The sequence below is a fragment of the Sceloporus occidentalis genome, unplaced genomic scaffold, assembly GCF_023333645.1.
Source record: "Sceloporus occidentalis isolate IW3139 unplaced genomic scaffold, rSceOcc1.0.p SCAF_3, whole genome shotgun sequence".
In the NCBI taxonomy this organism is placed as follows: Eukaryota; Metazoa; Chordata; class Lepidosauria; order Squamata; family Phrynosomatidae; genus Sceloporus; species Sceloporus occidentalis.
The window spans coordinates 207,285,884-207,310,566 of record NW_028316983.1 but is presented as its reverse complement, the minus strand read 5'-3'; the positions used below and the strand labels follow the sequence as shown (position 1 = coordinate 207,310,566).

The 24,683-nt window shown below is 38.4% G+C and overlaps 1 protein-coding gene across 9 annotated transcripts in view; it reads left to right on the top strand.

Moving 5' to 3' along the window:
• Window positions 1–24,683, top strand: part of EYA1 (EYA transcriptional coactivator and phosphatase 1) — a 119,650-nt gene that overhangs the window by 66,042 nt on the left and 28,925 nt on the right. For all 9 annotated transcript variants that reach the window (XM_089517442.1, XM_089517449.1, XM_089517447.1 and 6 more), the window contains one exon: window positions 7,030–7,119. In XM_089517442.1, coding sequence (XP_089373568.1) covers window positions 7,030–7,119 — 90 coding nt within the window. The remainder of the gene's footprint in view (window positions 1–7,029; window positions 7,120–24,683) is intronic.

Sequence of the window (24,683 nt, the reverse complement as noted above, 5' to 3'; positions counted from 1 at the left end):
GGAATAAATCTAGTTTATTAGATTGTATTTGTAATTCATTCTTTTAAAATCATGTGTTCATGTTTATAACCTTACAAGATGGTTTTATATAGTAAAAATTGTATGGCACATTAGAGTCCTATTGCAGTTATGGATTAAATTACAAATTGAACACATGCATCTATACAGTATTTGATAACCACAACGCTGAATGCATTCTGACTATATTAGACCAGAAAGAAGCAACATGTTATGTTAATTTCTGAAGAGCAAATAAAATGGATTGAAGGAGGCTATTGCTTTCTTCTCTGTGTCAGTGAGCTATAGTTAAATAATTAGTATTTTATTAAACTTTGAATTTATGTTATATTATCATGAGTGAAGCCATAGTTTAACTGTACAAAAATTGGGTCCAATTCCCATTATTTTTGCCAAATTTTGTTTTAGCTATTAAGCTGAGGGAGCAGCCTCTTCTGAGGACATTGGAATCAGTTAGTTAGTTAGTTAGTTAGTTTATTAAAACACTTCTGTCTCATTATTTATCATAGGACCTTAGGGCAGTATATAGTATAAACAATTTAAAACACTTCCAGATTAAATAATTTGAACATATTAAAATAGTATTAGTTAAAAGCAATAGTTAAAACCACTTTTAAACCTACAACATGTACACTTTGAAGTAAATTAGCACCTGAAGGCTTTAATAAAAGTCTTGGCTTCTGGCTTGGTGCCAAAAAGAAACCGACATTGATGCCAGTTGAACCCCCAAGAAGGAGCATTCCACAATCAAGTCACCACAGCTGAAAATCCCTCTCTCATGTCTTTGCATTTTGTATTGCATGGAAGACAAAGAAGGGCCCCTGCTGCAGATCTCAGTTCTCAGGCAAGTATATATTAGAAGTGCTGTTTCTTCAATAATCAAGGTCCCAAGCAATGTAGGACTTTAAATGTCATCACCAACATCTTAAATTCAGAGCAAGCATGCATTGACAGCCAGTGTACCTCCCTGAAGACCAGTAAGAGTGAAATATAATGTCCTAGATGGAACAGTGGCTTCATCCATTATATGGAAGCTTTTCACTTCTATTCAGCAGGAGTGTTGACTTAAAAATCAGTTCTACTGTGATGGCCTATTTTCCTTCTTCCCAGCAGGCATACAGAAATCTGAGAAGATGCATTGGTTCCCTTTTGGAACCTGGCTTCTTGAACAAAACACTTCAAATCCTTCTGTTTCATATATTCCAAACAGCTCCCCAATATCCTGTATCCAACTGCCCAGCCAAAATAGTATTGATTCAGTCCTAAATCCAGTGCAGTCAGCTGCAGTCAACGTAGATAACTCTTGAAAGCCAAAATCTATGCCTGAGTTGGATGTGGAGTCCTCTTGGTTGGAGCCACAAGCAGCATAGCAGTTTGATGCTATATCTGGAAGAAAAGTCTCATTTTTGCTATAACTCAGACCAAGTCCCATAATTTTTTGTGGCTCTGGTGTGAAAACCACCATTAAATTTATATGTTCACTTACATCTAAGAAAAATAGCAAGAGGGCAGCTTTGCCCTTTGCTTTTTGACTTGCTATTAGAAAAAAAATTGCTAGTTCATTTCCTTGTCTTTATAGTTATCAGCCTTGTATCCAAGACAGGCTTAGAATAGAATCATAGAATCATAGAGTTGGAAGAGACCCCAAGGGCCATCCAGTCCAACTCCTTGCCATGCAGGAACTCACAATCAAAGCATCCCTGACAGATGGTCATCCAGCCTGCTTAAAGTCCTCCAAAGAAGGAGACTCCACTACACTCTGAGGAAAGAGTGTGTTCCACTGTTGAACAGCTCTTACTGTCAGGAAGTTCCTCCCAATGTTAAGGTGGAATCTCTTTTCCTGTAGCTTGCATCCATTGTTCTGTATTCTAGTCTCTGGAGTAGCAGAAAACAAGCCTACTCTATCCTCAGTCTGACAGCCCTTCAAATACTTAAACAGGGCTGTCTTATCACCTCTTAACTGCCTCATTTCCAGGCTAAATATAGCCAGCTCCCTACATCTTTCCTCATAAGGCATGTTTTCCAGGCCCTTCACCATTTTGGTGGCCCTCCTTTGGACACGCTCCAGTTTGTCAACATCCTTTTTGAATTGTGGTGCCCAGAACTGGACACAGTATTACAGGTGAGGCCTGGCCAAGGCAGAATAGAATGGCACTGTTACTTCCCTTGATATAATAAATAATAATAAAAGCTTTATTTATATACCGCCCTTCAAAACATCAGGGCGGTTTACAACAGTGCAAAATACAATTACATAAAATAACAAAGCAAAAAACCACAAACAACAGTGCAATTAAAATAAAACTCCTGCCAAGTCTTCAGTGCTGCTGGTAGAAGGATGGGGGGGGGAGAGAAAAGCATTGAAAAGGGAGGAATCAGGGGTATGCCTGCTTGAAGAGGAATGTTTTTAACCCCTTCTTAAAATGGGCCAAGGAGGTGGCCGAGCGGAGCTCAACGGGCAGCGAGTTCCAGAGGGTGGGGGCCGAGGTGGAAAAGACCCTTCTAGAAGTGTTAACTAATCTGACCTCTGGGACTACTAATAGATGCTGCCCTGTTGATCTGAGTGTGCGGGGCGGATTGTACAGAGAGAGGCGGTCCTCCAAGTACCCTGGGCCCAAGCCATTTAGGGCTTTATAGGTTATAACCAACACCTTGTATTGCGCCCGGAAGCGGATAGGCAGCCAGTAAAGGTCTTTTAAGACCGGTGTTATATGGCTGGCCCTAGATGTATTAGTGACCAGCCTCGCCGCCATATTCTGCACCAATTGCAGCTTCCGGGTATGGTACAAGGGTTGCCCCATGTAGAGCGCATTGCAGAAATCCAGTCGAGAGGTTACCAGAGCATGTACTACCGTTTCACTATACTTCTACTGAGGCAGCCTAAAATGGTATTGGCCTTTTTAGCTACCACATCACACTGTTGACTTATGTTCAGCTTGTGATCTAACATAGTCTCGTTAAGCATCCCAGTCTTCAATATGTTCAAACCCAAAGCAATAATCCCTGTTCCTTCTGCTCCCATCCCAAGTTATCACAATTGAGAAAACACCAGAGGTGACAAAACCCAAAACAAACAAATGTATGAATGGAATAATGTATTCAAAATATATACAATATATAGAATACTATAATCAAAACATATATGGTACAGACCATATACAATACAATACAATAATGTAATGAAAACATGGCCGGCATCCATAGTTTTTTGGGGGTTTTTCGGGCTATGTAGCCATGTTCTAGATACCTGCACACGAACTCCAACCATCACCCAGGACAAAAAAGAAGCACAATCAAAACACTGGTAGACCGAGAAAAATGCATTTGCAAACCCCACTTCTTGGAAGATGAACTGATGCACCCGGACTAGGCTCTACAGGCTAATGGTTATTCCACCTCAGACATCAGAAGGGCTGTCAGGCCCAGGAAACCCAGAGAAGTGAAGACAAGCAGCCACCCAAAGGTAAAGTATTTTTACCATACATCAGTCACAGACAGAATAGGCAAAGTGGTGAGGAATCACAACCTGCAAATGACAAATCCACAAACACCTGGACAATTTCAACAGAAAAGAGGAAACCCTTAAAGTAAACAAGGTTTGGCTACCAGTCCTGAACGATAGCAAGATAAAGACTCAACAAATGCAAATGAGAAATCTCTCAGCAGACAATGAGCACTATCAAGCAGACATTAATCCTCTTTTGCATTAGCCTCCCATCCTGAGGCTTGCCATTAGCAACAAAACAATATACATACAAATCACTCCAGCCTTTCCAGGTCACACAATATATATACCCAAGTCCTTTCCAGGCAAGCATTCTCTGAAGATGCCAGCCACAGATGCTGGCGAAACATCAGAAAGGCAGGTTACAGACTGCCTGTTTGGGGCGGGCTGCACCCGCCCCTTTCCCCGGTGTATCGGGGCTTCAGCGGCTAGACCGGCAGCCGCTGAGGCCCCGATCCACCGCTTTCCAGGCTGTAGGGAAGCGGCAAAAGGCTGCTTCCCTGCAGCCTGAAAAGGGGTGTCCCTGGGGCTTCAAGCCCCAAGGACACCCTGTGGCGGCAGGGAGGAGAAAGGAGCCGTGTGAAGGCTGCGCCCAGCGGACCAAACCAGGAAGGAGCTACAAAACGGAGCTCCTTCCTGCTCCGCGCTAAGGGCGCACTAAGCACCCTGGCATGGAGCGAGGACATGACATCCACGCTGCCCCGTATAGAGGCAGTGCAGTCGTGACGTCCTCATGGCGGTGGCCGTGTGGAACGGGCGCTGTCATTTTGTGCGCGCAGAGCGCGCACTAGGGTTAGGGGATGTGGAAGCACCGCCCCTTTCTAACCCTAGTATGCACTCTGCGCGTACTTTCCTGCCCATTTGTAACGGGCCGAAGAAACTCTTCTAGAACATGGCCACATAGCCCAAAAAACCCACAAAAAACTAAGTATATGCAATGCATCGGATTTCTGCACAATATATATTTCAGCCAAAAGAATCTTCTCACAATATTCTCACAAGCGAGGCTATTGCATAAGTAACACAATGATAGAATAACAAAAGTACATATAAGCAACAGAATATCTATCTACCATAATAAAAGAGCACCTGCAAAATAGAAAGGGGAAGGAAGACTGAGTATTGGCAAAGGGGATTTGTTGTGTACTTTGAATATTAAATCCCTCTGTACTAATGTACCTCATGAAGAGGCATGCAGCACTGCAGAGAAGTATCTTAATTTAAGAAATGGCATTTTATTACATACGTTTCTTATTAGATCTTTTGAACATTATATTGGAAAAGAATTTTTTTAGATCTAAAAACAGTGTCTATTTTCAAATACAAGGTGTAGCCATGGGAAGTGTCATAGCCCCCATTATAGTCAATATATTCATGGCTGAATTGTGATTCTTCACCAATGCTATCTTCTTTTGTTGTCCTCTTCCACATTATGCCTGACCTCTTATCCTGTGTACTACAGACTACTGCTATAGTCATGGTCCTGTGAAGGAAAATGTTAAATGTTACAGTAATCCCTGGCTATAGGCAGGATGCCAGGTCTAGCAAACACTTAGGTACAAATTAGGACCCTGATGGTTTCCTTTGTGAACCATTGTCTAGTCATGTGTGGTTCTCCCTTAGTTTTCCAAAAACATTTTCCTTGCCTATGTTTCTGGTCACTGTGCCTCTACATCCCACTATAATTCTTTCCTACCCACATTGAAACCGAATAAAATATTTTGGATAGCTTCCAAGGAAATTTAAAGTCACAATATATACCAGGCTTCAGTAGTCTGGTGCCTCCAGATGTGTTGGGATGTGTTTGGCCTATCTGTCCAGAATGGTCTTTTCCTACCTCTAATATAAGTAATTTCTACAGTTGTTTAACCATTTTGTTTTCTTGGTAAAACAAAATTTATTTTGGCACCTGACCACCTTCAGTTAGTTTGCAGTATAGTTCAGTTGGAGTTGGCAGTTGTTATAGAAACGGTGGAAATCATGTAGCTCTGCAGACGTCACTGGACTGCAGCTGTCAGCATTCTTCACCATTATACTGCTATGTTTTCTGAAATTTGCTGTTCATGAACATATGGAGAGCTGAATGAGTCCCACTCCTATTTTACTGGTATGTGTGTATTTTGAAAATAGACAGAAGGTGCATTTATTCAAAATAGACTAAGGTCATTCTTCTGTCAGGGCTCCTCAGAGGACAGTACCAAGAAAAAAGCTGTCTCAGTGGTGTTGCTCCAGTTATGGAATAATTCTACCCTCAGCCTGGCTGATGTCTCTTTGATGTCATTTCATCATTCAACAAAACATTTTTATTCCAGGCATTATTGGATAGCTGAGTGCTATCTCCATCAGCTGTTTTATATTTTATTGTTGTTTTATATCAGGGGTGATGTGGCTTAGTGGTTAAGATGTCAGTTCGAATGATCAGAAGGTTGGAAGGTTGGCAGTCCAAGGCCCAAGTGCCACATGAGCTCCCATCACTAGTCCCAGCTTCTGCCAACCTAGCAGTTTGAAAGCATACAAATGCAAGTACAGACAGCCCTTCTTATCCATGGATTTTTTATTCATGGATTCAATGGCTTGAAAATATTTATTAAAAAGTACAAAATCCAAACAGCAAACCTTGATTTTGCCATTTTTTTTTATAAGGGACACCATTTTGCTATGCCATTAAATTTAATGGGACTTGAGCATCCAAGGATTTTGTTATCCACAGGACCAAACCCCAGTGGATAACAGGGGCCCACTATAGATAAATAGATACCACTTTGGTGTGAAGGTAACAGTGTTCTGTGGAGTCATGCTGGCCACATGACCAGCTTCGGACAACACTGGCTGTTTTGGCTTAGTAACAGAGCACCACCCCCTACAGTCAGTTACGACTAGACATTCATGTCAAGGAAAAACCTTTACCTTTACATTTATATTACATTTATTTATATTTGTATTTTTTATTAAATGGCTTGAATCTAGTTTTTTTTAATTGAATAGTTGTTAGTCCCAAATAAATTAGACTTATTAAGAAATAGATGGGCAGAAGGGATGGCTTGAAGCCGCCACTTCCAAAGATGCATTGGGTCAGTGGCAACCATGTGCCATGGTCCCAATCCACCTTGAAGTCGGCTTGTTGTCCCTACCACGGCTGGAAGCCAGTTTCATGATATTCCGGCAACATGTGGCGTGTAACCGGAGCGTCATGAAGCCACCACCATACGATTAGCTGGGTGGCTTCCAGGCAGCTTGGGAGCCTGTGGTGTGTAAACTCCACATGCTCCCAAGCTGCCTGGAAGGCTGCTTAACTTGCTGGTTTGTTCAGGCCCTAAGTCAGTTCAATACTTAACATAAGCTCCATTGACACATTGGGTCTAACAATTAGATTTAATAATTAGATTTAATTTGGCCCCACTATAGATTATGGTTTTACTTCAGGGCAGAATGTTCAACTATAGAATTCAAGTTGTTCTTTCTCTGTCTTATTGACTATAATTTCTATTTTCATTTTTTCTTTGGAGGATCCACCTACTTCTGTTTCACTGGGACTGAGGATGGAGGAGATGATTTTCAACTTGGCAGACACGCATCTATTCTTCAATGATTTAGAAGTAAGTGATTATTGTTTTAACAATAATATTGTTTAAATATAAATTGTTTTTAATATAGAAATTGTTTGATGTTTTAATTTGGAGGGTAACCATTGTTGCAGAGAAGAGTTCCGTGGACAGGAACAAGCTGGCTAAGGTCCGATGGAAGAAATGTTGTTACCATCATTAGGACAGTAGGACCGTAGTTGTGATGTTTCTCCCCACCCCCACCAAGACACCTCTGAAAACATTCATGGATGTAGATATACTGGAAATAGGGCCTTCAAAGGACACATCAGGGTGCATTACTATCATCATATTATATTTGTATGCCACTTTTCTACAAGATTATGTAACAAGTAACTCATAGAATATCAAAGGAACAGCAGGAAATATGACAATTTAGAAAATAACTGAGTCAGTATGGAGATATATACATATATATATATATATATATATATATATATATGAAGGAAATATCAGCTAACCCATACAATAGCGAATTAAAACAATACAAAGAAACTGACTTATCACTGAATAGGAGAGAGAAGAGAGAGTCTAACAGACTTAAAAATTACACTACTTACAAGAACAATTGATCTCTGTTCCACAAATTGAAATTAGGTTCTGTATGACTAATGAAGAACCAATGTAGTATAGTAATTTGAGTGTTGGACTAGGACTCTGGAAATCAGTGTTTGATTCCCCACTCGACCATAAAAAAACAAAATTGATTGACCAAGTCACAATCTCTGAGCCTCAGACAATGGCATGGCAAACCGCCTCTGAAGAAACTTGCCAAGAAAACCCTATGATAGGTTTGCCTTAGGGTCACTATAAATAAAAAATGACATGGAGGCACACAACAACAACAAACAAACAACATGACTAACAAAAATATTGGGTGGGACCCACAACTTCTTTCTTATGGAAGATTTTCTCCCACTTCTTACCTCAGCTTCCTTAATCCTTATCCCATCTCTTATCTGAGATGGGAAAGACTGCCAGTTTTCCTTCAATACTCCCTCCTCCTCAATTCCACTTTAGCTGTGGAATTTTGGGATTTGAAGTTTAGAGAGGTATACTTGGAATTCCCAGCCTGAGAGCTCTAGTGCTTCACCACACTACAAATGCCATAATACAATGCAGCCATAGAACTTGAAATGAAATCATTGTATTCCAGTTGCATAGTGTGAACAAGTCTTCAGTCTCTTTCCACCAGCTACCCCTTCCACTGTTATGTTCAGATATCAAGGTTTACCAAGCCCTGTTTATGGGGAGGGGCTTTAAGGTAAATGGAATGCCTAGCCTCTTGGTCTTGGTCTCTGTCACCAAACACTTCTCCCTTGCAATATCCAAAGCCCCTTCATTTCCCTACTGCACCCATAGAATAGGCCACAGATGATACCAAGCTGGTATTCCCAGAGTTATTTATAGTAAAGTGAGACAAAATGAAAGTGAATTGGTTTATGTCTTCTTAAGTAGTGACTCCTATGCCACAGAATTTCCCTGAAAATAATCCTCAAATAAGCCATTGTTTTACATATAGTTATATGACTAGATAAACAAATCTCAGTTGGTATTTGCTGCTTTGTGGTTTCTTGTTTACAATAACAGAAAAACTTGTTTGGATTTTGTATGGTTATTGTTTCATTTAATATTATTCAGATATTTTAATTGTGACCAAATCCCAAATATTCAAGCATTAGAGAATGATTGCATGTGCAGTTGGTTGAATATTAAACTTTTATCTCAGTCTTAATTATCATTTATGTATGTAATTTTCTCTGTTAGGACCTACAGTGAGAAAACATTGCCTTTCAAGGGAAATCATTAATAATAGGTTGAGTCTCCCTTCCAAAACTGAAATAGTCTGAAATCCAAAATTTCACAAAATTTCACATGAGTGGCTGAGATAGTGATGCCTTTGCTTTCTGATGATTCAGTGTGCAAAACTTACTTTCATGGACAAAATTATTTAAAGTGTTATGTATAAAATTATCCTTACTCTATTTATAAGGTGTAAAAGGTAAATAACAATAGTCCCTTGACATGAATGTCTAGTCATAACCAACTGTAGGGAGCAGTGCTCATTTCCGTTACTAAGACGAAAAACCAGTGTTGTCCGAGGACTGCTCTGGTGGTCATGTGGCAGATCACAATCCTCTCTGAACTAATTTAACTGAACTCCCTCTCCTGTCAGAATCCTTATCTGATCTTTACTTGAGATCCTCTGTCTGTCTGTCTGTCTCCAGATCCCCTCAATTTAGCCTGCATCCCCACTGCAGAAATAACCCAGTTTGACACCACTTTAACTGACATGGCTCAATGCTGTGGAATTCTGGGAGTTGTAGTTAGTGTTCTAGTGCTACAACTAACTAGAGCTCCCAGGATTCCATAGGACTGAGCCAGGGCAGTTAAAGTGGTGTCAAAGTGGGTTATTTCTGCAGTATGGATGCAGCCCAACTAACACACACTAGCTCTTGTTATACACTCCAGTTCCTCTGCAGAACTGCTTTACAGTGTTCATGAACTGTGATTGGCTGCCAGGAAGCCAGGTCTGCCTAGCATCTCTGTCACAATTGTGCTGTGAAAATTTGTGATCAAGTTTGTGGTGGTGTCAGCTCATACAATACACCAAATCTACACTGAGTAATGAAATGTGACGAGGAAATTGATTGAATACAGCAGTAGCAACGTCTGTGACCATATTGATGCATATTCTAAGGTGTCTGGCTCACACTCATTATTTAAATCACACAAATAGTCCCTTACAAGAGCTGAGAAAGGTGAGAATAAGCAGCTAGTTGTAATGTGTGAATCAGCCTTTCACAGAAGCATAGAAGCAAGGATTTTATGTAGACTTTAGTACTGATCCTTTTGAGAACTCATCTTCTATTATGAAGAGCAGTTTCTAGCTGCCTGTTCCATGTTACAATGGAAAATGCAATTTTGGTTGATATTATTATGTGTGTGTGCACGCGAGTGTGTGTGTGTGTGTGTGCACTCCCATCATAACAAAGACAGCTGTTTATTTAAAACTGAACCATTAAACAAGCTTGCGGCAGGACTGCCAACAGACATTAATCATCACGTTGTTGTTTTGTTAGAATTTATAAATGTATGTTATTCCAGACAGGCAAAAGAATCCAAAAGATTCAAATACAACTTTTGCTGATCAAAGTTAATTGGCAGCAATTGGCCTGTAAATATTTCCTGATGTTTCCTTTTCTCAAAAATCAAGCAAAATACACCTTATTTAATAGATGAGCCAATATCATTTGAAAAATGCTGGTGTGTGACAAACCTTAAATGTGGTTTCTCAAACATCTGTCCTATATTTTGATTTCTTTTCATCTGCAAATAAACTACTCACAGATGAAATGGCAACTTAAGAATGTAATAAAATTATTTAAATATACGTTATTTTTCTTCCATTTCTTGGTGAAGGTTTTTTTTCACGTGTAAAATACAAAATTTGATATATTTGCAAGTGTTTTCAATAAGGCAACTTAATGTTAAAGACATTTGTATTAAAACAATAATATCTTTTCTGGGTGATATGCATTTTATTCTTATTCAGTTAAAAAAAGGAGCTGTATTTTCTAATGCAATTTCTGTTTCTGTTACCATTTAATTTTATCCAAAGTATGTATAAAAAGTAATATTTTGTCTTTATCTTATGTCCAATATTTGTAGTATTTTCATTTATTGTATCCAGTCATAAATATACATGCAGACATGTGTAAGATTTTCTAAAGGCATGCAATTGCAACTAAAGCTAATGGAAATTGTAACAAACCACTCCATCAAAGCTGGTCAAAGATATTTAACTCCCTGAGGCATTTCAGCAAATAACATGCCTCCACTCACCTGCATAACACCCAAAGCAAGGCAAGTAATTCTTCCATAGGAGGCAGAAAATCTCACAAGTATGTTTCCCTGTACTTAGCAGTAAAAATGCAGTAGTAATATTTTCTTAATTGTTTGCTGCCCTTCCTGTACTGAGAGGAAAGCAGGATATAAATAAATAAGAAGAAGAAGAAGAAGAAGAATTCCATGAGACCTAAAATATGCTACCTGTGGTAGGTGCCCATTCTTCCAAATGATAGGACTGGCCCAGAATGTAATGCTCCAGAGGGCTGTGTAATTCACAAAAGCACTGAATTTCCTGAGTAGTAATGCCTCATCTCAGCCATCAAACTGCTATTGAAACTTGAGGATGTTTCAAAAGTAGTTTCTGGTGCAGCATTGATCCTCCTAAGCATGCCTGAAGCAGTTATCCAAATTGTGGTTTCTCCATTCAAACTAGGGTTAGTCATCAACCGTATGCTGGTCATCGACCGTAATAATAAAATTTCAAACTAGAGTGTGACTTATTAGATACTGCTAAATATCTTTAAGTTAGAAACTAATATATATATATATATATATGCTTTTTTTGGAAATGCTTTTGGAGAATGTCTGTGAAAATGTCAATCCAATGCATATCTGTTGTAATAAAAGATGGATTCCACTCCAGGAATAATTAGGAAAAGGCTGAAAATAAACTGCCAGTATTGTAGTTCTTTTATAAAGTATTATGCAATGCTATTATAACTCTTGTCTTACAAATAATATTGTAGTGCTACCACATTTACAGAAGAAAGCAATGAAATTGCCAGGGGTGGGAGTAAATTGTAGAACACATTATAGTCAACATCAGATTAAATGTAATAAGGAAGTAGTTGTTTTCAAAGAAAAACTAGCTTTTATTTAGTTAGTTAATTTATCCATTTATCTATTTATTGCACTTATGCCATGTTTTTCTGCCAAAAATGTCATTCAGATAGCAAAGAATAATAATATTGGCCTGCAAGGAAAAACCTTTTTCAATATTATAGCCATTTTTAATGAATTTTTGGGCCCTGAATTTAAATATAACAATAAAAATGTCATACCCCACACAGATCTTTCACAAATTCCATATATTTATCAATTCAGTTTTGGTTAAGTGTGGATGCTGATATTCCAGATTTCTTTTATTGCTTTTGAACTGATTTGTATGTTTCATATCAGCAAACTGAAGTTTTTTGAAAATCTCCTAGAAGAGTTCAACCCCATTCTTAATCTTTTCAGAATCATTTTATTCAGTTACATATTACAACATAGAAATATTAAAGAAAATTGTGAAAAGAACTTTATATTATTGAGTAAATCTGCAGTCATTTTTGGATTTAGAACAGCACATTCCAATAAGACTAGTATACATTTTTAAAATGTTTTATGGGCCTCAATTTTTCTGGCCTGTGTAATCTTTAGCGCAACAATCTCCGTGGTGATTCCTGAGACCAATTCTGCTTGCTAGGAGGGGAAATTGTAGGGCAGTAGGGCCCATAGTAGATCAATGGAATCCTAGTGCTATTGTGAGTACCCACCTTCATTTACCCAACTGGGAGAATATGTGACAGTGCACCTGGATATCAGGATACAACCATGGTAGGCCACTGTAACATTGGGCCCCTAGTTGGTAAATGATTTTACTTGGCTTGTCACTTATTTCGAGCCCACAGTACTGAGATGTGGGGTATTCTATGTAATAATTTAGGATAGAAACATCTTTTCTCAATAGCTACATGGTAATGTGTGGAGCTTTTCTGCTTAAGAAAAAGGAAGATAGGTGGGGACATAAAGATCTGTTTGTTTGCTATGTGAAAGATGGCTATAGAGATCTGCCCTTCCTCCAAAATACCAGAATCCAGGATTATCCTGTCAAGCTAAATGTGAGAGACACTACTCAGATAAAAGAAAGTACCCTCCATATTCACAGATTTAAGCATCCATGGTTTGAAAATATTTAAAAATGTATAAATTTCAAATAGCAAATCTTCATTTTACCATTTTATAGAAGGACACCATTTTACTGTGCCATTGTATTTAATGGGACTTGAGCATCCACAGATTTTGTTATCCATGGGGGGCAGAGGGTCCTAGAACCAAATCTCAGCAGATACCAAGGCCCTACTGTATGTTTTTACACTGTGCATAGTTAAACTTTGAAATCCTTTATCTCAAAGATAGCATGGCGGCTACCAACCTGGACTACTTTAAAGGGGAATTATACATATTAGTGTAGGATAGCACTCTCAGCATCAACTACAATGACAGCTGGATTTGGCCTTTCATATCAAAGTAACTATGTGTCTATACACCACATAATGGGAAATCTAAGCAGGAGAGTTCTATTGTGCTCATGTCCTGATCCCAGGCTTCTCGTAAGCAGCTGCTTGTCCATGGTAGGTACACAGTCCTGTACCAAACAAGCCTTTGGTCTGATCCAGCATGGCTCTTAATGTTGTAACTCAGCTGTTTGCTCTGCAGTACTGTATATTGAAAGCAGAAAAGAACATAAGTGAAAGGTTTCAAGTTGCACTGCCTTTCCATCTACATAATAGATTACTGGAAAAACGGTTGTTGCTGCTAGTATTGTTATAAATTGCTGAATAGTCAAAATGACAGTTTTTGAGAAGTGTTCAGTTTTGATGAAAAGTGAATGAAAATGTTTTGAATGTGAAAACATTTTTTCCTGCCTACAGGATTACCTGTGTTTCCTGCTTCTTACTGTGTTATGACAACACCCATTATTAGTGTATTTTGGCACATCTGGTCTCAGGAAGAACCAGGAAGTGCAGAGGCATGAAACATATGTAGAACAATGGCTCAGAGGTTATCTGAGCCATTCCATCCTCATAAGCAGACATGTTTCCACTCTTAATTGGGTTCTAGCAATAGCACTTTACATTTCTATATCTCTGCATACTGAACTAAATACTCTTAAAGCAATTTACAGTGTGGTAGCCAGCAAGCTGGGTACTCATTTTACTGACCTATGAAAGGATGGAAATGAGTCAACCTGGAGCCCTGAGGAAGTGAACTTACAGTGTTGTGACTACACTACTGGCATTTAACCACTGCACCACCAGGGTTCTAGAGAAATCTTCAAGGCACTTTTGATTTAATCATCATTAAATGAATCTTCCGTTTCAGCATAGTGATAAATTTGCCCTTACAATCCACTGTTTGGCTCTAGAGGCAAACTAGTCGTAAGGTCATGTTAGTTTCGTTCTTTATAAATCCAAGTCAACACTGAGTGTCTATGAATGAAACTCTGGCTGCTCTGGTGCTTTCAGCATCAACTTATTAGTCTGACTGGAAGCACTGAATTATGTATGGGTTGGCAATACAATATATCTGACCTTTTGGTTTGTTAACTGTGCAAATGCAGTATCTATCCATATACATCCCTGTTGGTTTTTGCTAGAGGTTCATTGCTTGTATTGGACATTTCTAGTTTGAAATGACATGACCTGAAATCCTGCCTTGATTATTAATTTTTCTCAGCCACCAGTGATTTCATCATTTTATTGTACAGCTAAGAAAACATCACAGATAGTATGCTGTGTCACCTTAAGGTTTGTGGAGATAGAATTTAGATCTTAAAAACCCACTGGTCATGGATACCTACACTCTCATATAGTAACAGTATGTGGCTACAAATGGCTGTCTTCTTAATTTTTATTTTTCTCTTTCACAATAATCTACCTCTGGAATATACAATGAGTACATAGCATATTAGCAGTATATAGTATTCATCTGTTTCACAGAAATGATGTGTTACCTGTATCCTAGGCTTTAAATATTACTGGGGGGTGGGGAACTACCACCACAATAATGCATTCCACTAAACTCTGCATTTTGGACTGTGATGGAGCAGACAGATATGTAGAATCACTTTGCAGCAGCTGGACCTTTTTGGAATGCAGCTGTTGAGTAGAACTGATTTTGTTCACTGAACTCAAATATCTGCTCAAGTTTGCGTAGTATCACCATATCGCATTAAACATATGACTAGCCCATTTCCCTTTGCTCCAGTGCTTTGTTGTTACACATTTTAAAAATACAGTATTCCTTTGTTCCAAATACTTGACTACTTGATAACATGTATCAGTGTAATCTTGTACTCTTCAGATTAACTTCTTATTATCTAGCTGTGTAAAAAAATTCATAGCCATATTAACTTGAAAGTAAGCCCCACTGTTTTCACAGGGATTAAAATATGTTTAGAACTGCAGCCTTACCAGCCTTAAATTAAATTGTATGGTAATTATTTCATTTTTTTATGCTACACCTTTGTAAGTAGTTCATTGTGGATAAATGCCTTTACACTGGTGGATTGTGGACTTTGACTCATACAATGGAAATTTCTCTTCTACTCTGAGACTCTTGAGGGGACTTCAGAAAAGAAGGGAATCAGTTCCCTTGGAAGCTGTTCCAATGGCAGCTAGGACACCGTTGGTTAAAAGCCAAGGGTTGCAAAGAATATATCCAATTAGTAACTAATTAATTGATGAGAAAACCTTGTTCACTATTTTCTCTCTACTAAGCTAGAACAGGCCATAGTTGATGCAAGATGCATACAAAGCAAATATGCAATGCAGACATAGATTTCAATCAGAAAAAAATGATGTGAGGGTTGGTAACCATGGCCCAAAATGCACGGGCTAAATAAAGTGGCCTCTGGCTGCTTTGGGGGCATGGAGTTTACCTGTGGCGTCACCAGGAGGTGCAGGGCATGCAGACCGCACCAGGTGACACCGAAAGGGGGGCTGACACCACTGCTCCTTAAACACCTACTTTTCAGCAGAAACAGCTGTGGCATTCATCTGCTTCCCTTTTAAATGCTTCAAGTGATGGTGAGAGGAGAAAGGAGAAGCCTCAGATTTTTAAAAATTAAAATTTAAAATTTTTAATTTTTTTAAAAAAATTAAAAATTGGATTTTTAAAAATTTTTCATTCTTTTAAATTTCCTTTAAAAGCATCACATTTTAACCAAACATTTACTATGTGTATGTAAACATTTAGGTTGTGTGTATGTTGTAATTTGAAGGTATAATTTACATTTTGATAGTTGTTTATGCCACCACTGTTAGCATTACATTCAATAGTAAGGGGGAATTACAATTTACGAGTAACATTGGTGCAAAAAAGCATTACTGAGGATTCTTGATGGTGTGAAATGGGAGGAGTTACTGCACTAGTTGACACCAACCTTAGGGACGGCACTGGGATGACGCCTTAGGGATGACGCATGCTCCAAAGCGGCACTAAGGGGCTAAAGCCCAGACTTTTGAGGGGTCAAAATAATCCTTTCTTCTTCTGACTCTTTGGTTGGAACATAAATTTGGATTAAGAGCCCTGGTGGTGAAGTGGTTAAATGCTGAAACTGTAGCAACTCACTCACACATCACAAGGCTTCAAGCCCAGCCAGGGGCTCAGGCATCTTTCCCAGGATGCCCATCTTGTTGTAGGTAATTAGCTCACAGTTGTAAACGATTAGAGACTGCTTAGTGCTGTATGAAATGATATATAAATGAAAATGCTATTGCCATTGCTATTGCTATTTATATTGACAGGATTTCCCTGAGCTCTCATTAATGGCTAATCTGTTTTCATAAAATAAGGGACAGATCTTTGAGACAAAACGAATTCAAATATTTTAAAATTACTGGAGAGAGAAAAATCTAAAGTTAAAAGTTGCAAAATTCAAGACTTGAGTCCAAGAATTTGTATTGAAATAAAATTGAAATCTATAAATACACACAGTCTCTCAAATTTAAAAGGTTTGCAGCCTAGTTAAGTTAGACTTTGTCATCGTGGTCAGGCCAGATCATCCAGATCTGTATGTGGTAATGCATGACTGGGACCAATCCTGCCCTGGGATTTTTGGCCTCAATTGTCTGATCTAGATAACACAAGGCTGGCAGGAAACCGGGCCTTTGGCCCATGCAGACAACCCCTAATGTGTGGTCCCTGAAACAGGTCAGAAACAAAACACCCCTGAGATAATAAATGAATATCTACAGTAAATAGTTGCTAAAGAAGAATGAATGCCAATAACCAATGATTTAACAACAATTTTACTTTGGTCTGTGGTCATTTTCCCCCCTGTAAATATAGATTTGTTTAAAGAGTAGATATGAGTCATTGATACTTTCCTGAGCATCTGACAGTTGTGATGTTTAAAATTATGTGGTGTTTTTTTTTAACCATCCACACACATACACACCCAGTGTTACCAACAGAAATAAAAACTTTTTCACCTTTTGATCTAAAACATTGAGTCTTTGGGTTGATTTTATGTCCACATATTAATATGGATATCTAAATAAAAATGCACATTTTTCCAACAGTGGTACATTTGGAACCTCTGCAGAATTTTTCTAATATTTGTCCTAGAGATCAGAGCTTGGAAACATTACTGTTTTGGAATAAAGTTCCCAAAAGCACCCTGCTAGCATGGTTAGTGACTATGCTGCCTGAGGTATTCTGGGACTGTAGTTCAAACATGAACGTTTTCAACTTCTGTGTATCCATATGCAGTTCAGAGCCAGATGATCTGAAGGACCATATTTTACTATATACTGTAAGCCTACCTCTTCTGGAGAGGCCCTTCTCTCTGTACCCTCACAAATACATTTGATAGGAACATGGGAGATGGCTTTCTCAGTGGCAGCTCCTAGGCTCTCTCCCTTCCTAGATATGTTAGACTGGCTCCCCCCTTGCTATTCTTTTATAAGCAGGTAATGACCTTACTATTTTGGCAGACTTTTGAAGATTGATTGCTCAGGAGGAAAGGGACTTTCATGTGCTGTGTTCAGGTTATTCTTTTTAACAGTTATGCTTTGAACTGTTTTTAATTTTATTGGTTATTTTATATTTTTAATTTGGTATCACGTACTTCTTTTAGCTATATCTGTTTTCACTTTCATAAGCTATCTTGAGTCCTGGACAATAATAATAATAATGTCACACATAGAATTACTTTTTATTACAGAATGCCTGTTGTACCATAGCTAATATGTCATGATAAGCCAAAGAGAAAAAGGCAGAATCTCTGAATGTGAGGCTTACAATTGCAGCCTGAGGTGAACAATAAAAACTTGAAGAACCAGCTAGGAATTAAAAAGAAGAATACAAAAGTGCACTATCCAATAAAGGACAATTGTAGCAACAAGACAGGCATAGTCCTGAATGTGCAACACACCCATCCCCTTGGGTATTATTGGCATCATCCCTGTTTTATTACACGGGCTTCAGAATACTGATCAGTCCTAAGTTTTTCATAGTCATTCTCCAGAGCTAAAAGAAGTGTGAGGAATAGTCTACAATGCCAGCACATGGACATGCACAGAAATAAAAACTGTTCTATAGTATGTAGTGAGTATTTTGTAGCTATGTTGGATTGTATCAAACAATATTGCTAGCAGAATGAACACTGCTGGTAGATTAAGTTTCTCTTTTTTGTGCCCCTCCCCCCCCCCCCCCAATTTGCACCCTCTGGAGTACATTTGAAGGCATTAAGGTGGCTATGGAGTACCGAAAGAAAAAGGCTATTAATGTAAAGCTGTTGGATTTAGCTCCTTGACTGCAAGACTCCTTCCAAACAATGGCATCTTTGTAGTTAAATTATATGCAATTATGTTACATATTGTTTGTCATCCCTTTGAACTCAATCTGAGGCTTCCTGTCAGAAATATCTGAGCTAATAATCATGATGATGATTAGTGTAATCCTACACAGGTTTACTTGAAATTTGCTCCTATTTATTCACTGAGTCTTGTTCTCAAGGTGGAATATGTTGGAGTGTAGCCACTGTCAGCAAAATTATGTTTAAAAATTATATATATATATATATATATATATATATATATATTATCATATTTATACCCCACCTTTCAGCCCTAAAGCTCTCAGAGTGGCTTACAATTATTATTATTATTATTATTATTATTATTATTATTATTAATTTTGCTTTTGTAGGATAACTTTGCAAACCACCAATGAATACCAGGTGCTGTAGACTCTATTTCAGAGGAAAGAACTAGCAAAACCACCTCTAAGTATTCCTTGCCTAAGAAAAACCCTATGAAATTCATGGGATCACTATAGGATAGCAAGTGATCAGAAGCACACATACACAGAGACACACGTTAATGCATATTTCAGATGTACCTGGTGATAATTTTATCCCAAGGGAGATTATGACATTATTTTATCATCTAAGGAATGCTATCATTCATCAGAATGAAGGTAATCTTGACTCAACAACTTTATTGTTTAACTATTCCATACAGGTAAAACCACCTCTGAGTATTCCTTGCCTAAGAAAACCCTATGAAAAGGCACCATAAATTGACAGGTGACTTAAAGGCATTCGTGCGCGTGAGCACACACACACACATACACACACACATCTTCCAAGTGGTAAATTGTTTTTTTGCTTCTCTAGAGTAATTTTAACAATTGTGATCACGTAAGGCTTATGATAAGAAACCTAATTTGTATTAGCAACTAAATGAAATGAGAGAAACTTAATTAAAGTGTTATGTTCTTCATAACTGAAATTGTTGCAAGGGTTCTTACTGAGTCCCTTTTTCCGATGATATCCTCATTCTGAAACAAGTTGTATATTGCTTACTGTTTGAACCTAGAATGTTCAGAAGATACTGTACAATGGAATATATCATGTTATTAAATTCACTGGATATCTGGTCAAATTTTCTGAAACATGTAGTTTTTCTGTTCTAATGAATTAACCTAAGTTCTTGAATCATTAAATATAATTGAGACAAACATGGAATAGTAAATATTTTGTACAAAATTAGATTGACTGTACATAGCTCTTCTCTTATCATGTGAAGAAATTGTCTGTTTGTGTGTGAGACTATGTTATTTACCAAAGAAAACCCTATTCTTTTATAAATAACAGGTCAAGACTTTCTGTGTAGTTTCATTTCCGGCTTCTGGAATATTAACTGATTCTTGTCTAGACCTTTTTGTAGTAGGTATAGTTTTAGTAATTTCTTTTGTCTGAATGTAAATTGTGCAGGTTCATTCCACTGGTTTCAAATGGAATCTCTTCAAGGTCAGTTTTAATTCATTTGCTGTTAATCCACAAATTGTCAAATGGAATGAAATGGATTTCAAGAGCTCTCTTTGTTCTCTATATCTTGTGGCTATTCCACAGGTAATCTGCACCTTTTTTTCCCTACCCTTTGCACAGAATAATTATTGTGGGAACGCAGAGAAAATGTCAGGTCACAAAGTACAGACCAGACAGGGATGACAGGTTCTGCCAATTGAATGCCAGTATTGAAGACCTGCGAACTATAGCCTCTCCTTTTTCACATGGATTTATCTTGTATGTTAACAGGAATTTTGCGATGATGGGTTAGATAGTTCACAGGAGCACTTAAGATTTTATTGTCCATAACTGAAAGGCAGTTCATTCAAACCTCAAATACAGATAAAGAAAGTTCATTTTTTAAAAAATGGATTGTTTTTGTGATGTTTGCACATAAAAACAACAATTTTGCTCTTAATCATGTTATGAGAATGGGAGATTTAAAAGCAATTTAAAAATACCTTTCCTAATAATTCTAAGTAGTTGTTTGTTTATTTTGTCCTCTCTTGAGTCCTTTGCCCACTCCAGAGATGATTCTGACCATTTTTTCTTTAGTATTTAATGCTGCCAACACATGCTATGACAATGCAGAGATCAACTTTTTAATTGTGGACTAAACCTGTGACCATTCATATCACAATAATCTACAATAATCCAGTTACTTTTTTACTTTCTAGATTTATACCCTACCCCTCCATGAAGTCCCCAAGAAGGCTGATAAAAATTATATAAAAATTAAATGCAAATTTAAAAAATACAATTATATTCTAAAAACGGCAAAATTGCTTTTATAGTAATACATTAATTTTATACATGATAGCCGCTTGGGGAGTCTTTTGGTGAGGTGTATCTAGCTAGAAATGTAGATCAGCCATATGTTTACACAAAGTACATCCTCAAACCTTTCTAATACTTGAGTTGTATGCAAACAGGTATGCAAGCATCAGGCTTGTGAGATCTACTTGATTCCCCCTTGAACTCTGAGATCTGCCAAACCAGATCTTAACCAGATTCAAAATAATACACTTGGAAATAAAGGATAATGACTTTGGGAGTTTGGAGCTCACTGTCTTCCCATTTTTGTTAGGCCAAGCCCTTTTCATTTATGACAGTACCAAAGTTATTTGTTGCTGAGAGTCAGACTATACAGACCATCCTGAAAGGCCAGCCTGTGGATGGAATCTGGGCATTGTGTCCCGATGCGCATGCCCTGACTCTACCCACAGAGTGCCATGATGCCATGCACCACTTCACACAGTGCGTGGCACCATGGTGTTTCTCCAGCGCTGTGTCCAAATGAAGGAGCACCACATAGCCACACCACTGTGGCTATGGTGCCCTTTTGAGGGCAAAAAAAGGACCCGCTTTTTGTGGCTACTTTTTGCACCCTCGAGAGGCCGGATTGGGGCTGTGGCATGAGGTTGCCACAGTCCTGATCTGCCTAGGAAAGGGGTGGCATCCTGCCACCCCTTACGAGGCCATCTGTCAAGTCCATTAGTTGGGAATCAGAAATTATTTTTATCTGCTACAAATCACCTTGCGATTTCTGAGAACAGCCCAGGAATGTGTTCTCCCTGATACTGTATATCTACTTTAAAATGATGTCATTCACTTCGGCAAGATTTATTCTCAAGGAAATGGGTATATAGGGTTGTTTCCTATGGCACTGTAAATTATTAAGTAGAATTGTGCAAAACAGAAATATGTTGATATGACAGATAGTTAATTTGGAAATTGCTTCAACTTTGTATTTTCCTTGTCATAAAACAAAGATGTGTTTTATACTTGCCATAATGTCCTTATGATATACTCGAGACCTGGTGCTAGACCTCAAGCCTATGCTACATTATGGGAATGAATAGAGTTGGGATGTGAGTGCCTATAGAAGAGAGCCTATGTTTCTTTTGCTGTGCACTCGTTCTTGCACTGTGTCCAAAGGAGGGCGACTAAAATGGTGAAAGGTCTGGAAACCATGTCCTATGAGGAATGCCTTAGGGAGCTGGGGATGTTTAGCCTGGAGAAAAGAAGGTTAAGAGGTGATATGATAGCCCTGTTTAAATATTTGAAGGGATGTCATATTGAGGAAGGAGCAAGCTTGTTTTCGGCTGCTCCAGAGACTAGGACCCAGAGCAATGGATGCAAGCTCCAGGAAAAGAGATTCCACCTCAACATTAGGAGGAACTTCCTCACAGTAAGGGCTGTTCGACAGTGGAACAAACTCCCTCGGAGTGTACTGGAGTCTCCCTTCTTGGAGGTCTTCAAACAGAGGCTGGATGGCCATCTGTTGGGGATGCTTTGATTTAGATTTCCTGCATGGCAGGGGGTTGGACTGGATGGCCCTTGTGGTCTCTTCCAACTCTATGATTCTATGATTCTTACGGGCACTAGTTTTGAAAGTAGAGTACTAAACCAGAAAGAGAGTTAAAGAAAGGTATTAAAAAGCAGCCTTCCTTTACTCATATTTAACACATAGTGTTAACACATGCTAGGACATAGAATGAGTTGTTACTCACCTCATGTTAAAACAATAATGGTGATCATTAATTGTGCACCAGTGATAATTACACTTTATACAAAATAGCCAGAAATACACAATCTGTGGGGGAAAATATGATTTTGTTAGATACAAAGAAAATTTCATGAAAAGCTGCAGAATACACATCAATAACAGAAACACAACATCAATTAATACCGTACAATACAGATGCCTTAGGAGATTGTCACACACATATTAGATAAGAACAGGATCACTCCCCCATCCTTATCCCCTCTTTGACTGTGATCCTGTGAAAAGCTTCTGGTTCACAGTGCTATTGTCTGTCATTGAAGCAGCATTGCATTAACATGAACTCCTGTTAATGGAGGATGCCAGACAATGCTGTTTCAATGACAGGAGAATGACGGGATCTGTCCAACATCATTTGAATGTCTTTCACATGATCACGGTCAACCCCACATTCTGGATATAATGATGGGATAAGTGCAAGGTCATATAAAAATCTTCCTGTGATCATGCTATAAGAACAGGAAAAGGATGGGACAAGGATGTGTCATCTCCCATCTGATAATTTCCAGAATGGAAAAGTGATCATAGGAAAGCCACCGCTGATAGAACAGATGGGACCTGAAAAATGTGTAAAAGTTTCCTGAGTTTCTTCTATAATCAAGGTATATCATACAGATGCAACTGAAAATTCCCATTTTTTTACTTTGAGCTTTCCTTTGAAATTCATTTCTATAAAATGGTTTTAGTACAAAGTGCATTAATAGAAGAAAAATATTATTCTGTGACATACCAACACTTGCAACAGTACCAAACTGAAGCTGTCAGTGTCCCATGTCATGATAATGATGATTAGTCATAGCAACTGTCTTATCACTCAGCATTCTAACCCAGCTCCAACCTTCTGGGCTGGAGCTGGGACATGGGATGGAGGCGGGAATTATCACTCACTAAATTGCGATCAGCTACCATCAGCCCGGGTCCTAGCCGCACTCTGCCAGCACTTTTTAGAAGTCAGAAAGCTTTCCAGTTTATAAAAGGTGCTGGCGGAGCACAGCTGGTTTGGTAGCAATTTAGTGAGTGATAATCCCCACCTCCATCCCACATCCCGGCTCCAGTCTGGGATGCTGGAGCTGGTTTAAAATGCTGAGCGATAAGCTCCTCTGTTATAGAACGCTATAAAGCATTAACTGACTTGAGGAATTCACCATCAATGTAAGGGGATAATGGAAGAAAGAGGCACAGAGAATGAGTACAAGGGGTGAGAGTGTGCTTATTGCTGTATTTATATTATCACTTTCTCAGAAGTAATTCTATAGGGCTTCATTTATTAGCATATCTGCACTACCCAATACCTGAAGGCAGCTATGGGTAACATAGCTATGGGGAGGTGAGGCATAGATTTCTTGACGTTTTTGTCAGATTTAATACATAATGGCAATATGGCAGTGGACAAGTACCGTTTTCTGGAACAATCTATAGAAGTATTTGGGCTTGAGAATATATGTGGGTTATTTGGGGAGGGATGTGTGTGTAAGTGTGTGTGTATGTGTTTGTAGCTTTAGTGGCTTGTTCTCACACATACTTGGACCAAATTTCCCTACTGTTCGTTCAGTAGGGGAAAATGAAGCAGTGGGGATAATCGCATAATGACAGATAGGAGGAGAACAGAGAATCCACTGATCATTTCCTGTGAGTTGGCTAATGTCCAGCAAATCTCAAAGGACACTGTGATGTAAAGGCTAAAGGAAAAGACCTGGTTCTGAAGGAGCGTTTTTCTCCTCCCTCAGCTCATTTTACTTTGTAAAGCAAATCACTGAAACAATTAGTTGACAGCATGGTGTTAGTTTTCTCACGGTAAATTGTGGAGATTAAGCAAACATGGAAGTACATTTTAGCTATAATCAGCAGATTTGGAACTGTAGTCTGTAGTGCTTTATCATTCTCAAAGGATATATTACAAAATTATACATATAATGCCTTTTCATTTTGTGCAAATGTATCCAAATCCTTTACATGCACTATTTACTGAACCTGCAGAATGAGTTGATTTTAGTTTTTTAAGCAAAAAAACCCGAC